Source organism: Pleuronectes platessa, chromosome 1 (assembly GCF_947347685.1).
Source record: "Pleuronectes platessa chromosome 1, fPlePla1.1, whole genome shotgun sequence".
Classification (NCBI taxonomy): Eukaryota; Metazoa; Chordata; class Actinopteri; order Pleuronectiformes; family Pleuronectidae; genus Pleuronectes; species Pleuronectes platessa.
Genome location: NC_070626.1, coordinates 25319311 through 25336215, shown reverse-complemented (window position 1 = coordinate 25336215; position 16905 = coordinate 25319311). Strand labels below are relative to the sequence as shown.

The window sequence follows — 16905 nt, the reverse complement described above, 5'->3', positions numbered from 1 at the left end:
AATTTGGTGTCGTGTTTTCTCATATGTAATTTAGTTTTCTTATTTGCTATTGTGCAATTATTTTTTTGCACGGTAGTGCTGTGACATGAGGGCAAACAATATAAAACATTTAAAAGCAATAAGAAAGCTACAACATTATAAAATAAAACCAACGGAACCACATGACTTGATAAACTTGGAATAAAGCTTCACTTCCCTGTACACTGTGTATCCTCTAAATTTAATTGAACAGAATAATAAACTGTGGGCTTCTAGGAACAGCTCACCTACAGCAAGAACCTCTACTTAGTGAACAGATCTCTTTTTTTTTCTGCTGAATGTGAGTTTCCAGAATGCTAAGCCTGGCTGTTGTCTCATCCATTCACCGTGATTAGCCTATAGCCTCCAGGCTCAGTCTCTATATAGACATGTCGGCTGTAAACTTGCTGCTGCAGCAAATCGGAGGCAGCGCAGATTGACAGTAACCTATCATGGGCCTCACTCCGAGCTGGAGACAAGCGGGCTGCACACGGTAAAAAGTGATTCTGTGTGCAGCCCGCTTGTGATTCATTTAGAATAAGACGAGCTGCGACCATTAACCCCAGTCATGATGAACGTGAAAGGCCTGTTGATCTTTGCTTTAGCTCGAATAAGTATTCATGTGTTGCCAGGGGGCGTTTTCCTCAGTGTCCTGGACGAGTTCACCAAGTAACAGGGAAGTATCGACTCTACTCAGTCATCAGGTGAGTAGTGGTGGAAAGTAACTAAGTAGATTCACTCAACTACTGTAACTACACGTCTTAGGTACTTGTTCTTTATTTGAGTTTCATTCTTTACATGTTCACACTCACACAGGTGAAAGATAATCGTTGTTCTTTGCTTCTTATTCATTAGAGTTATGTGATAGTTACAGTAGGTTTAGTTCTTACCTCTGTTTGTTTTGGATTTGCATGAAACTGGGTGGAAGGTTTGGAGCAGGTAAGAAACCAACATAATTTTTCGATCCAGATCAGGGAGCCACATCCAGGAATTTCTTTTTCACTTGCGTTAACATTGTGAGATTGTGAATTTTTTTTTTTTTTTTTACATTTTTCTTGATTTCTCAGAGAATAATTCATGGGTCTTTATGCAAAAATCTAAATCTAGATCTAGTGATTTTAAACTGTGGTTATATGGGGACGATTGGACCTTGGTGGAGATATATGCACTGTACCGAAGCCATTCTAGTTTGTTGATTAATACTTTATATGTCCGCACTGACACATTTCAAAGATGAACCTTGTACTTTGCTTCTGATTCATTACATTTATATGAAAGTAAGGGTTGCTGGTTAGCCTTCCTCATTATATCTCATTGCTGAGTTGAGGAAGTGATGCACTGAACAAGAACCATATCTTTTTATCAGGAGAATCAGTTACAGATGCTTTTAATGTACATGTGTGTTGTATAACATTAAGACATATCTGTAAAACTGTGAACCTATCCTTTAATGAGCACGGTATTCCAACTCTTTCCACAGGGAGGCACTGTTGCTTGAGTTTATATGATCTTGTACAATAAATATAAACTATATAGACAGTGTAAACTAAGTATTAACATTATACTGTGATCGAAGCAGAAGAAAAGGTTTTTATTTGCCTGTCTATATTTTGTATCAAATAAAAACGATCCTCCAAAAAATTACAGAGAAAAAATGAAACACTCATTGCCCTCAAGGGAAATTGCACATTTAAAAAAACTATATTGGCATTTTTCCACATCTCTGTTTGATTTCTATCAGTCTGGGGGCCACTTTGATTTAGCTCTAAACATTATTTGTATTCTTTTATACTAAATCATTATATATTTTACTTCATAGCATTACAATAGTAAGATAATAGTAGCCTTATAATAATATGCATTTGCAATGATATAAATGATAGATCAGGATAACTGTGACCCACAAGCAAAAAGAAATGTATTAATACCTAAAGACCAAACGTTCAACCGAGGCCAGTGTATGAAAAAAATATTCCCTGATCTAAAGTCAAATTGCTGCTTTGGATGCAAAAACGACTCTGATCATTTTTTTATTGTCTGTATTTTATTGATTTTCGTAGATTATTGATCAATCAGTTGCAGAGAGAGAGAGAGAGAGAGAGAGAGAGAGAGAGAGAGAGAGAGAGAGAGAGAGAGAGAGAGAGAGAGAGAGAGAGAGAGAGAGAGAGAGAGAGAGAGAGAGAGAGAGAGAGAGAGAGAGACTATTAAGCAATCTGGTGTTAGTAATAAATCTAAATAATAAACTTTGTCCTCGTGGCTGATTTCTTATCAGTTTTCCATGACTTGCACATTATTTGTTGCTCGGAAATCCACAGCCACATGATAAGAAGGTTTGATTCTCGCACTGTTATTTCCTCTTTGTTTGACATTTTCTCCTCAAAAGTTCACGTTTATGTTAGAAAAGACATTTTTTGGAGCTGAGATGATAACTTTAGCGATGATAATAGCTTTTTTTAAATGTAAAGTGTGGAAGAGAACAAAGACAAAAAAGTTAATCAAATCTAAAAAGTTAAGATAAAAAAAAGATGATAATAAAAAATATAAAACTATAATTAATAGAATGGAACTCAGTAGAATGTATATCTCCATCCCGGTCCCATTATTAAACCCAATTTAAATTCACTTGATTTGGATTTTTACACAATCATAAATATCAGTCTCCGCAATCTGATCTAGATTCACACTAATATTTGAAGGGTTCTTTCTTGACTCATACTCCTTCCAATAAGTTTCATGTTAACCCGTTCAGTAGTTTGTGTATCATTTTATTTAGAAGCAAACAGGAAAAATCGACGGGTCTGAAAACATAACCTCTTTATCAGAGGTAACAAATTCTGCCTTTCGAGAAAAGGCCATAAACAAGAAACTATATACAGTAAGAAATCAAAGTTCATTGTTTTGCATTAAAAAGAAACGAGGGATAAAAAGTATATTGTCCATGTTTTGCTCATAATTTATTGTTTTTGGTAAACTGCCGCCATATAAAGTTTCTTTCCTCTTGATTCACTCACAACATTCATTGTCTTTTACACAGTGGTTGACTTGATTCCTTGCTCTAAACCTTTCATTTAACCATAAGGTTTTGACATGTTCACAACATAAAGAATGAATAGAGCTCATTCCACACAACTGACTGACTGAACATCTCTCACAGGAGATTAATGTCGACTTGCGGCTGATAATCTTTCAATGCATAACGCACAGTGTCTGTCGAGACGCTCAATGTTCTTTCTGTAAATGAAAACTCAGATACACCCTCAGTTATGGCTCTGGCGTCCAAAGGCCAAGGCGGTACAGAAGGTTGTTGAAACTGTATATCAGAGAAGTGTCCCACCTTCTCAGAGTTAGTGTGTGTGCGTGGACAGAGCTGAAGCCATGGCGGTGTCAGCTCGGATTCTTGTAACGTTGCTGGCCCTGGCCTGCGTCGTCTCTGCTCAGGACCTGGAGAACAAGGTGACGGAGTTTCTGCGGATGTTCGATGAAGAGGCCACGCAGCGTATGTACAATTACTCTCTGGCATCATGGGCCTACAACACCGACATCTCCCAGGAGAACTCGGACAAGCTGGTAAGCACCGGGAAAGACACCCTGAAGTTGCCCAAAAATACAGATGCGGTGACATCCTTTTTGAATCACCCTGTTTTCCCTCCCTGCAGTCAGTACAGGGGCAAATCTGGGGCAGTTTTTACACTCAGATGTCAGAAGAGTCCCTGGAATTCCCCATCGACCAGATCAAAGATCCAGTAATCAAACTGCAGCTCATCTCCCTTCAGGACAAAGGCGCCGGTGCTCTTTCCCCGGACAAGGCCGCACGCGTGAGACTGCTGCTCGACCTTAATGTCTTAGTTTAAAATTCATTCTTTCAAGCTGTTAAACGCCGCAGAGACTCTTATTCTGTCACCAGTGTGTTTGTTTCACTTCACGTTCTTCTTTTGCAGCTGAGTAAAATCATGAGTGACATGAATACAATCTACAGCACAGCCAAAGTGTGCCTGAAGGACGAACCCCTGAACTGCCAGACTTTGGAGCCAGGTACGCTCTGTTAATAACAATGTTTATGGCTACGTGGCTTCCCTGCTACTGTCAGTCAGGGTTAAATAGAGCAGTTTACAATTAACACCGTCACTGAGAAAAGGAAAGCGGCTTTTCTTAAAGTGTTTGAGTTGATACTTTATTTCATTGTGGGAATTATGTTACTGGGATTTTTAGTTTAAACTCCGACAGCAGCAAAACAGGATCACGGCCACATGGTGGAAAGAATCAGGTGTGATGTTGAGATACCTGTCTCAAGTATTTCAATAATTTTATGCTAATTTATATTTCTACTCCATTCAATTGAAGTTGAAATATTAGTATTATAATAACCGACATCTTAAGTTTGTTTTCATATTGATATGTTACATCTAAAGAAACAATGTGATGAGATTAAGTCTTGATGGTTATTTCAGTGTTGTGACCCCTCACAAATAATCCATACATGCTCAGGTGTATCACATGTCTATGAATTGTTAGTTATGTCTATGAAGACAGATTTGCCTTTAACCGTCTCGGATGGTTTAGGGTTAGGTAAGATAACTGTTAAATAACTGGTCAAGGCCCAGTGATGTCATATTATCCAATGTGTCACCACAACAACAAACTGAAAAATGAATATTGATTTGTGGGGCAGAATATTGTCTTTAGTGATGCATCTAGTCGCCCTTGGGAAATGCTCGTCCCCATTAGAGTTAAAATGCTGCTTAAAAACTCGTAGAATTAGAATTAACTACAATATTATATCAGACATAGAAACATTTGTATATAATCTTTATTTTATTAATTTAACATTAATTTTACCAGGAAGGTCCCATTGATATACAGTATCTCTTCTGTCAGTGAGTCCTGGTCAAGCTGTCAAGTTTGAAATATTAAATATGAGAATGGACAAATTACACACATAAACATTACATTTGAAATCATGCCAAAAGTAGATTAAAAACAAAGAACATACATAAAAATAGTAATCTGTGGCTAAAATGAAATATGTAAATTAAAAAGCACAAGTTGAAAGCAATGACATTGATCTATGAAAACGTATATTCACTATTATCATTTTTTAAATAATATTTCACTCACTTCTAACTTACATTGGTGGAAGAAGTACTATATTTCACTTTACCTTCACGTGAGAACATGAAGACAAACCTTGACCTGAGACTGTCACTGACTCGCCTCTGTTCACAGGCCTGGAGGACGTGATGTTCAACAGCCGGGACTACGCCAAGCGCCTGCACGTGTGGGAGGGCTGGAGGAAGGAGACCGGGAAGAAGATGAGGCTCCTGTATGAAGATTATGTGGATCTGAAGAATGAAGCTTCCAAACTAAACGGTGAGACGTTCAAAAGAGAAACATGACACTTGGTGTATTTTTGTCTTGTATTGACATCTTGTCAAGTATATATTATAGATCACTTATATGTGTACTAACTCCTGAAGTGGGAGGTTTGTGACATTAGGACATATAATAATAATAAGGATGATAAAAACTCCAGAAAATAGCTTTTGTTAAAAACATAATTGTTTCTTAATCTGTTTCCCTCTGACTCTTGACACTTTCAGGTTTTGAAGACTACGGATCTTACTGGAGATACAACTATGAGACGATCGAGGAGGATCCTCAGTACAAGTACACAAGAGACCAGCTCATGGGAGACGTGCGTTCAATATACAAAGAGGTACGTCTGCTGCCGTGGTTCTGTGATTGATGTTGTGTGAAAAGATTCACCAAGCTGCTATGCCAGGGTTTGTGATGTCACAGACCTCATCAACCAATCCTTACAACTTGTGGGTGGGGCTTAGCAGCTGGGTTACTTTTAAGACAAACCTATTGAATATGATATTTTGTTAAAAAATGAAGAGTTTTGGTGGCTGTAATAATAATATGCTGGCCAATTAAAATTTATATGTGAAACACAAAAAATTCCTCCTCTCTGTCCTAATTAATTTTCACACTGTAGACGTCTCGATTAAAATAATGAAAAGATGCTGTTTAAATTCACAATTGTTGGTTTAAACTTGATGAGAAGCAACGTTACACCAGGTAACTTAATTCAATCTATATATCTTAGACCAGTGTGTTAAATATGAAGAGGACAAAGGAAAGATATCCTTGTTTATCTGACTGTTATTCAAGAGTTTTGGTAGAAATTGGAACTTTTTGCTTCACATGTTGATCGTCCTTTGTCCTCTGAGGTTTTGCAAGCTTTGTTTATTTCTCTCTGTATGTAAGATACTTTTTCAGAAGATGGTATATTTTTATTTTCCTCTCACTATCGACAAATTGACATACAATATAATGGAGACAATTACATTTTTTCTTAGATCCTGCCATTATACAAGGAGCTGCATGCCTATGTGAGATCCAAGCTCATTGAGGTCTACCCAGGACACATTGATGCACAAGGACAGCTGCCAGCCCACCTGCTGGGTAGGATGAGGATTTCCATTTTCTGAATAATGTCACAGGCTTAAAACTGGAAACACGAATCCTTCTGATATCACCGCTCTTTACTTTCCCTCTTTTTTTTATCTTATAATTATTGTCTTTTGCTGTAACTTGTTGATCATGGCTGAAATGCATCCTAGTTAGAAAACAAACATCGAAGAGTCAGCAACTTAATGATGGACATATTTCTATTTATAAAAAAACACCCTATCAATGTGTGAGAAAGTTAAAACAAATCCTGGATCTGCCCTTTTGATTCTGATTTGCCCTAAAATTTAATCGGTTCATTAAGTTTTGGTAAAAAATCCAACAATCACACAAACAAACTTGGCGAAAGATCATCCGATCACAAGATGATCTAACAGGATGTGAAACGCTGCAGTTCAGAATTTTAAATGTTAATATCACATCATAAATAGAACAGCTGCGGAGCAGAGATTCAAAAGGTTCAAGTACGTGTTCAGAGTCGAGAACTCTAGTATGTCTCCCTCTGTTGTCCAGCAGCTCGTATCACTGCCCCAGCTTGGTGGTTCTGTAGATTAATCTGCCACTGATGCTGTCGCTAATTTAATTCAGTCACCTCTGGATACATGTTGGGAAAAGGGAAATCTAAAAGCTGGTGACATATGCTGTATTTCCTTGGTTCTATTTTAAATGCAATATTTTTGTATTATGGCTAAAATAAACTATTGGAAAAGAAATCACTTTACAGCTAAGTTCGTCTGAATAAGACCGACTGTGGTAAGAAGAGAAATAACCTGTTGTGTTTGTTATTCAGGTGACATGTGGGGAAGATTCTGGACCAACCTTTACCCTCTGACTGTTCCCTACCCTGACAAACCAGATATTGATGTCAGTCAGACTATGATGGAGCAGGTACGTCACATTTAAAGTAATTGTACAGTGTTTATCTAGTCAAGGTGCATCTATGTGCAGCACAATTCTCTACCAAACATCACATTCAGTATTTTGACACTTTGGCACGTAGAATGGGGGAGACTGGGATTGAAACCATTGACCTCCCAGTTATTGGATGACCTGCTTCACCTCCTGACCCACAGCCTGTTTTAAATATTATATTTTAAACAACAGTAGATGGGTATACATGTGGATCATGTCTTTAATGTGGTGCATTTAATGAAACAGAAAAAGAAAGTAATCTATTGAAAATAGGGCTCAGGAGATAGAGAGGGCCGCCCACTAACCACAAAGTCGGTGGTTCAATCCCGGGCTACTCCAGTTTGCATTCCAGAGTGTCCTTAGGCAAGATACTGAACCCCAAATTGGCTCAGACAGCTGTGCCGGCAGTGTATGAATAGTGCACTGCGTATGGAGGAGTAGTAGGAATGTGTCTGTGAATGAGTGGATGCGACTTGTACTTTAAAGTGCTTTGAGTGGTCAATAAGACGAAAAGCTCTATATAAATAAAAGCCCATTTACCAAATGTCAACTGAAATTTCAGGGCTGGAGTGAAATGCGTCTTTTCAAAGAAGCAGAGAAGTTCTTCATGTCCGTGGGCCTGTACGAGATGTTTCCGAACTTCTGGAACGACTCGATGCTGGTGAAGCCTGACGGACGCCAGGTGGTGTGTCACCCCACAGCCTGGGACATGGGGAACAGGGAAGACTTTAGGTACCTTTTTTATATTGATGCACAGGTTTACATGAAGTACAATCTTGAGGCTAAAACGCTGGAGGAAGTTCACAGCCCAAAAACCTGTAAAAACCTGTTGTAAACCTGGTTAATTATTAACACAAGTATATCAATGTATTATTTTGTAGATCATAGATATGATAGTAGTGTAATATCATCATTATAATTATAATTATATTGTTAAACAAACACGATGTTAACCATTAACCACACACATGCACACACACAGGGTATCTTAAAGGTTCCGTGTGAAGACGTTAGTGACATCTAGTGGTGAATTTGCATATTGCAGTTGAACATCCCTCCCCTCACCCTACCCCTTCCGGACATGACAGAGAACCTGTGGAAGCCTTCAGTTGTCATAAAAACGCAAAAGGTGTTTAGTTTGTCCAATCAGGGCTACTGTAAAAAAAACATGGTGGCCTCCATACAGAGGAACCGCTCCTAATGTTATTATTTAAACATAAAGGGCCCATTCCAGGGTAAAGAAAACAACCATTCATACAAGTGTTTAATCTTTAATTTAGATTAAACACACTAGTCAGTCACTAGGAGTATTTTATATTCAATTTCTGCAAATAGATCCCTTTCCCCAAATCGTACAGACTGAACCTTTAAACACAAGCGCCTCCTTTTATGAAGAACACGAGAGCCATAAAGATGAACTTACTGGAACGATTGTGTTGATTAATATCTGAGTCCTTCCGATAAAGAAAGCCAAGGTTTTATTCTTGTCATTAATGATTTTGCCCAAACATGAGCTCTTATGCAGGATCAAGTGTGTGTAGCAAAGTTTGTTCAACAGGTTTTAAAATACAACTCTTCAGTTAAAATGATTGAATAAAACGTATTCTGCCTGAAACCGAGTTACTTCACCTGTGACCACAGACCGGAACTTGATTTACTTTATATTTTATTGGCCCTTGGTGAATGTGACTCATCAGTAACTTGTTATTGAGGGTGTTTTATTGGTGCAGTAGATCTGATATGGTATCATGTCTGCATCAGACTTCATAACCGCTGACATCAACACTTCTCCCGTGATGTGTTCAGGATCAAAATGTGCAGCAAGGTCAACATGGAGGACTTCCTCACCGTGCACCACGAGATGGGCCACAACCAGTACCAGATGGCCTACCGCAACCTGTCCTACCTCCTGAGGGACGGAGCCAACGAGGGGTTCCACGAGGCCGTAGGAGAAATCATGTCCCTTTCTGCTGCAACGCCCAAACACCTGCAGAGCCTGGGCCTCCTGCCTGATAACTTCACTTATGATAAAGGTAACATTGAGAGACGTAGAAAACACTGTCAGTTATTGACTAACCCTCCAAAACATTAAAGCTGCTATAATCAGTAGTTATATAAGAAAATTAGACAAGTGAGCCCACAGAGAACAATCACAGACGCCGCGACTTCTGTCAAATGTATGGTTCCTTTTTAGTATCTTTCAGCAGATTGTTTGGATTTATGGAAACTTTTAGCATGTTTCCAGCAGCAGGCAGCTGTTTTCAACAAAAAACTTTAGCTGCTCAAAAGCCAGATCTTTCCTTCAATAAACGTAAGCGTGGAACAAAATAGAGACATATAGAAGCGCTTTGTAGAGCACATAAACCGGCTAGGACCCAACATTCCCCTTAAATTCAATCTTTGGGAAATATGAGAAAATTTCCAAGAAAAACATCCAATCTCAAAAAAAATGATCTACCCCCTGATCAGGAGCCGCCCCAACGTTTAACGGCTCTGCAGGACACCCACTGAAACATCCCAGGAAGAATACTACTCCTCTGTTTCCTCTTTAGACAGAGTTCAGCCACTGAAACGACATTGAGACCAGAAACACACATCTCTCCATCCAGCGCTCACTCTGCTTTTTAACGTTTCGTCCTTGCAGAAACAGAGATCAACTTCCTGCTCAAACAGGCGCTCACCATCGTGGCCACGCTGCCGTTCACCTACATGCTGGAGGAGTGGAGGTGGCAGGTGTTCGCAGGGAACATCCCCAAGGACCAATGGATGCAGCGGTGGTGGGAGATGAAGTAAGCAGAGAGAAGTCTGTAAATAATTCAGTAGTTTTAAACACAGGAAAAATATATCAAAAATCACTGTAATTAAAAATGGACATGCTGCAGACGAGTAAAGTCGTGTTTTATGCTGCGTAAACTTGGCGGCTGCTTCACTGTTACAGCTTCAGTCAGGGCTGACTGTGTTGTCTTAACAGGAGGGACATGGTGGGGGTGATGGAGCCGGTGCCGAGAGATGAGACTTACTGTGATCCTCCTGCTCTGTTCCATGTGTCTGGAGACTACTCCTTCATCAGGTGATTCTCCATAACCATACATGTATAAGACCTAAATCAATCCCCCTCTCTGGAGAGAATATTTTCTCTCAAGAAAATATTATAGTGATCTCTTGATTTAGATTTTTATGATAATCAAACAAACCAGTGCAACAAGTTCTGACATAGGACATGCCTGTGCCTGTGCCTGTGTGTGTGTGTGTGTGTGTGTGTGTGTGTGTGTGTGTGTGTGGTGGGTGTGTGTGTGAATGTTAGAAGTGAGTGAAAGGAATCTTTAAAAATGATTATATCGATAATTATATAATATTTAATAATAGTTTTCATAGAACAAAGTCATTGCTTCAGCCATTTTCCATAGATAGGTTTTTATGTATGTACTTTGTTTTTAATCTGTGAGTGTGGGTATGTGTGTCTCATCGGTTTTAAATACAGGTACTTCACCAGAACCATCTACCAGTTTCAGTTCCAAAAAGCGCTGTGTGATGCTGCTGGTCACACTGGTCCCTTGTCTTCATGTGATATTACCAATTCTACCGTAGCAGGAACCAAGCTGAGGTATGAACAACTTCCTTCCTTTAGTTCTTTTGCTGTATCACATAATATCAGGCTGTCGTACGACGCAGGGATGTAAGCGTCAGTAATTTATAATCATCATCAAAATCATCCACGTTTTCCACCAGGGACATGTTGGAGCTGGGGAGGTCCCAGTCCTGGACCAGGGCCTTGCACACGATATCTGGTGATGTCAAGATGGACGCCCAGCCCCTGCTGGATTATTTTGCAACGCTTCACGAGTGGCTGAAGGCAGACAACAAGAAAAACAACAGGATGGTCGGCTGGCAGTCAGCAATAGATCAACGTGAGTGCCATAGATTAATGTCACAATATGACAAAACATACAAAAACTAAAAACTAAATGTGGTGGACAAAGACGTGTTAGAGATGCTGCAGAGCTGCCAACTCTCACGCTTCCGCCGTGTGACACACGCTTTTGCATGTTTTCACACGCACTCACGCCACACATCCAATTTCTCACGCCAAAAAAAACCTGGATCTTTGAAGTGAAGCGCATGACTAAATCTATTTTAACTTGTTGACGAGACGAGACGAAAATGTTGGTGGTTGACTAAGTCACGATCATTTTTTAAAACATCATCGTATCAGGCCGTCATGAAGTACCAGGAGCGGGCGAGTGTGTGTGTGTGTGTGTGTGTGCCCCAGATAGCGCACCGGTCCCGAGGCTCCGCCCCCCGCCCCGCGCACTCGCTCAGAGACACAAGACCAGAGCTCCTTCACGTGAAGGAGCTGGTCACTGACTCACCGGCTGCTCAGTGGAAACAGTGAAAACACAGAGTTTCTCTGGTCTCAACTGATCAGAGCTCAGCGTCTTGATCAGAGCAGAAGCTGCAGTTGGTTTCTACCGAGCTGCAGTTTCTGTGTCCGCCTCCAGCCTGACCTGCTCTCACTTTTCGTTTAAATATTTCGCCAACTAAAATATATATTTTTAAGCTATTAGGCTGCAGCTATATGTTTTTATTTATTTAAAAATAGGGTACTTCTTATTTCATACATTTTCCACAAATACGGGGAGGACTCAAATAACCCTACAAAGGTCTGTGTTTAATTTATTTCAAAGTAGGCCGACACTTGCCTGTGTATTTTCTTCTCTTCATAAGCGTTTGGTTTTTCCTTTGTTGTAACAGGTAAAAATATCAATCAAATGTCAACAGTTTTCTTTATTGTTGTACGATAATTTCATAAATGCAACAAACCATAGTTTAGTATAGTATAACTTTATATAAAACTTTATTAGCTTTGTTATCAAATATGTTTTGCGGCTCCAGACAAATTTTATTTTGGGGAAGAGGGTCCATTGTGTTGCTTAAAAAGGCTACTGTTTAAGCACTTTATTTGTTGCACTTTTTTGTCTGATGGAAAGTGTGGTGGGAGGCGAACATAAATCATTAACTGCTCTTAAGAATACAATTATTTAAAATATAGGTTAGGTTTCAGTTCAGAATTAGTTGAAAACCATTGTAATCAAAATGTCAATCAACCTACCTTGGTCAAATCTTAAACAAAGGTCTATTAATTAGGCTATATTGTGGTCATTGAGGCACAACAATAGTTTTCTGGTTGAATGTTCAGCTCAAGGCTAGAAGGCCCTACAAGTCATGATCAGAGGAACATGAATCAGAAGAAGTTCAGGTATTGCACATCTTTAGCATACCACCCAAAAATCCAGTAGAATGCAGGAAACAACATCTACTTAAACCAACATTTCCTGGGGGTGGACCTTCAGCTATGTCTTTGCGTCACAGAATGTAACCAATGTTGTCCATCTCCAGTCGGCCGCTCCTATCAACGACTTCGGGCCCGAAAGGCCACCAGAATGCAGCGAACAACATGGATACAACGCCAAATTCCAACAATTCCCTGATATTTGAGCCACCAACGTGTGTGGCTGTGTGCGCGGCAAAATGTTGGTCACCCCCGACAAAATCTCACTCCAAGGTTTTTTGAAAAGTTGGCAGCTCTGATGCTGGTGGGTCATGTGTGGTTCCCTTGGACGGAGCGATGCTATCTGTTTGCAAAGCTAAGCTAACTATCGCATAGCTGGAACTAAATATAAATCATCTTATTACCTTTATTTACAGTTTCCCAGTATGCCATCAAAGTACGAATAAGTTTGAAGGCCGCCATGGGAGACAACGCTGTGAGTATTATTAATCATTAAAAATATTGTTGTTCGTCATGTTATTACTGTAGGGTTACATGCTTATTACATATGAAATTAAGTTATTGAAATGTATCTGCAGTGTCTTTGGTATCTTGGCAAATATTCATGTACCATAATGTGTTTCAGTATTCCTGGAACGACAACGAGCAGTACCTGTTCAAGGCCAACATTGCCTACGCACTGCGGCAGTACTACGAACAAAAGAACGAGACACTTTCCTTCACGTCAGTATTCACTGGGTCAACTTGAGAGTAAAGCAAATTTTTCTTCCGTTGCCACATCCGTCTGAGGGCTTTTCTCTGTTTGCACCTGCAGGACAGAGAACGTCCACACCTTCAACGAGACTGAGAGAATCTCCTTCTACATTATGGTCACCAAACCGAAAACCACTGTGTACATCCCAAAGAATGACTTGGAGGCTGCCATCCGGTGAGGCACCAGAAAATAATGAGAAACACAACCGTCACCTCAAGAAACCACATTCAATTTCACAAGATACATGTTTGGGGGACCTGCACCAAATGTCAATTTTCCTCAAAATCCATGAATTATTCTCTGATATATTAACAAAAATGAAAACTGCTCTATCTCGCAATGTTAAAGAAAGTCTCTCAGTTTTTAGGCTCTTATAAAATTTGTAGCAGAAGGATTTGAGTGTGACCTTTCCCTGAAGACATCTAACAGCGATGAGAAATAATAAACCTGTGTTGATATTGATCCCAGGTTATCCAGAGGTCGAATCAACGACGCCTTCCAATTGGATGACAAGACGCTGTACTTCGCGGGTATCCCAGTGACACTGGCCCCTCCTGTGGAGCAGCCAGTGGAGGTGTGGCTGGTGGTGTTTGGGGTGGTCATGGGAGCCGTGGTGATGCTGGGCACCTACCTCATCATCTCCGGTGTCAGAGAACGTAAAAGGTAAGATTGGCCTCGATACTCATTTCCCGGCATGTTGGACCATTTACTGTGAGACTGTGAGATGTGTTGTGACTCCGTGTGTTTGCAGGAAATCTGCAAAGCCAGCCACGGAGAATCCGTACGACGAAGACAACGAGGGGATAACCAACAAAGCCTTTGACAACCATGATGATGAACAAACTGGATTCTGATCGCACACAGACCGGAGGGAGGGTTTCCTCAGCTCGATCAACAGTGGACTGAGAGTCACCATCCAACAATAAGAAATACAAATTATTTTACATAGCCTTTCCCTCTTTTACCGATCTCTCATCAAACAAAAACATAACAAAATGTGAATAAGTGTAAAGATTGTGTTTGTCTGGAATTCTGACCCTCACTGTTATTGTACTGTCAATACCCCTGTAAGAAAAAGAAAACTACACCTAATTGTAGTAAAGTAAGCATATTTACTATATTTCAAGTAGTGCGCTATAATGAGTGAAGACATCATAAATATAAGGTACACACAAAATAAGATAAAAGGAAAATAAAAATGTTGTATTTTCAGTTTTATGATTTGTAGAACATTATATTTGTATACTTCATCCGATTCTTCTTTATTTCTTACCTCTGTGATGTGGATATTCAGATATTTTCAGTCTAAGTCAAATTAATGGCAGTTGAACAAGAATTTATTTTTGAAATACTATAAAATGCTTTTCAAATTGCAAATTAAATGTAGTTGTGATGTTCACCTGGTTGTGGAGGTAAGACAACAATCAGATTGTATTCATGTTTGTGCTTCTATTTGAATTCATGTATATACTTCATATGATATAATTAGAAACAACTAAATAAATACAATGATTATCACATTGCCTGTTTAAATATATTTATGCATATATAAATATTTTGTTACATAAACAAAAAGTTCACTTTAAGCAACACACTGCCCTACAACAAAAAATGTAGCTGAAGTCTGGACCAAACACATACACACATACAAATAGATTCAGTTTCCTTCCACAGTTGTAAGTAAGTTATAAGTTGTATTAATATCTATGCACCTCTGCAATTACAGAATTTGACACAATGACATTTGGTTCTGTTACCGGACCAGTGGCTCAAACATAAGAGCTCCTCAAATGTTTGTCTTTATTCTAATGTCACCTTCAAGTCACAAATACAAGTCACAAGAAAAAAAAATTATGTTTAAAGGAGACATATAATTCTGATATTCAGATTGACAGTTTTAATTTGAGGTATAAAATGCTCTGTCTCACAGTGTTGATTGCTGCAGCTCCTCTTTTCAGCCTCTGTCTGAAACACTTGGTTTTAGCTGCTGTCTCTTTAAGGCCCTCCTCCCAATTAAGCCCAGTCTGCTCTGATTGGTGAACCACTTTCTGGGGGGTATGTCAGACTAGCTGCTAAACAGGGATTATGCAAATGTTGCATGTCATGATGTCACATGACACTACTGAGCTCCAGGAGCTTCAGGAGCTTCAGGAGCTTCAGGAGCTTAAGGAGCAGGGTTTTTTCTGGGAGCTCCCTTTGATGCAGACTTTGGGCTTTTTGACTTTGCAGAACTTTTACATCCCCCAAAAAACAATAAAGGAAACATGTAAAAAGAATAATATGTCTCCTGTAAATTACTTGACTGAGAAGACAAAGACGTCCCCATCATTTTTGAATAATAAAGAAGAATGTGTGTTCCTGCTCGCCTCCATCCATGGTTTTCATTGTCACGGCTGACTCCGGGTTTAGGATTTGGATGAACCATCCGAGGTGCAGCGCTGACTCAAACTTTGTGTGTGCTGTAGAGTCAGAAATCATGTAGAAGAGGTAGGACAGTTTGCTCTCTTCAGTCGTGGAAATCCGACTCAGACTGCGTCTTTCACACGTCTACAACGACAAAAGTGTGGATGTGGGTGTCAGAATTGTCCAAATAAACTTAATCAACTTTAAATAACTTAACAACAAGTCCCCTTATTTGTTTTTAACAACACTTGACTTCTCCTGAAATAGTTGTTCAATCAGTCAGTCATTTTGTTCCAGACCATGGACTGTGTATAAAAATCTCCACTTCCTCCCACTACTCGGACAAAGCATTAAATTAATAATTGAAACCCAAATTTGCAGGAAATTGCTACTCGGGCATGTATCACTGCGATCAGAATAACTGAAATGACAGAAAACATGTAGTTGGCTTTTTAGTTACGTCCAATGACACAAAGGAGGCAGGATTTAGGGCCTATACTGCAGCTAGCCACCGGAGGCAGCAGTCATGTTGTCCATCTCCAAATACAGAGTACAGTCCAGACTATTCCATGAAAGATTCATGAGTAGTTTATGATATTTAATCTCTTTAGGATTAAGTCTGGGTCTATTGTCTGCCTGTGTATATTTACAATATATATGTTTTTAAATGTTGTTCATACAAAGTACTTTATCATTATTACTTTACCCATGACATACTGGCTGAATAATGCACCAGCAAAAGACTGTGTGGCAGGATGATGAATGACAGGAATTCCTTTACCTCCACTTGTAGAAAAACCCTCTCTCCCTCCTTGATGCACCTGAGGAAGCAGCTGGAGCCGGTCATGTTTAGAACCACTGGTATTCCTCTGAAAGACACGTTTGACTTGTAGTAGTAGATGGTCATATTCTCTGAACACACACACACAAAAAGTGTAAAAAAAAAAAGAAGCATTAATTAGTCCATTTCCCTAACAAAGAGAATTGTCATTATTTTGGGGATTAAATAAATTAAACTGGAATCATTCAGTTGATTATTTGTGTTGCTGCTGTGGAA

The 16905-nt window shown here is 39.4% G+C and overlaps 2 protein-coding genes across 2 annotated transcripts in view; one reads left to right on the top strand and one right to left on the bottom strand.

Moving 5' to 3' along the window:
- Positions 1-3393: 3393 nt before the first annotated feature.
- On the top strand, positions 3394-15450 carry ace2 (angiotensin I converting enzyme 2). Its single transcript, XM_053417885.1, has 18 exons — positions 3394-3585; positions 3675-3833; positions 3957-4050; positions 5242-5385; positions 5616-5731; positions 6378-6483; positions 7280-7377; positions 7964-8133; positions 9208-9434; positions 10046-10190; positions 10373-10471; positions 10883-11005; positions 11131-11309; positions 13108-13166; positions 13317-13414; positions 13506-13619; positions 13914-14108; positions 14197-15450. The coding sequence occupies exons 1-18, from the start codon at positions 3394-3396 to the stop codon at positions 14297-14299; spliced, it is 2421 nt and encodes an 806-aa protein (XP_053273860.1). The 3' UTR covers positions 14300-15450.
- Positions 14761-16905, bottom strand: part of il1fma (interleukin-1 family member A) — a 4496-nt gene continuing 2351 nt past the window's right edge. The window contains exons 6-7 of the mRNA XM_053417898.1: positions 16630-16760; positions 14761-15992 (exon numbers count right to left, since the gene is read on the bottom strand). Of these exons, the coding sequence (XP_053273873.1) occupies positions 15771-15992; positions 16630-16760 (353 nt within the window). The 3' untranslated portion in view covers positions 14761-15770. The remainder of the gene's footprint in view (positions 15993-16629; positions 16761-16905) is intronic.

Bases quoted from the DNA above. Each gene is read 5' to 3' on its own strand.
- ace2 (XM_053417885.1), top strand. From the start codon at position 3,394: ATGGCGGTGTCAGCTCGGATTCTTGTAACGTTGCTGGCCCTGGCCTGC. The intron at 11,310-13,107 runs GTGAGTGCCATA...CTTTATTTACAG, and splicing joins GCAGTCAGCAATAGATCAAC to TTTCCCAGTATGCCATCAAA. The intron at 14,109-14,196 runs GTAAGATTGGCC...GTGTGTTTGCAG, and splicing joins GGTGTCAGAGAACGTAAAAG to GAAATCTGCAAAGCCAGCCA.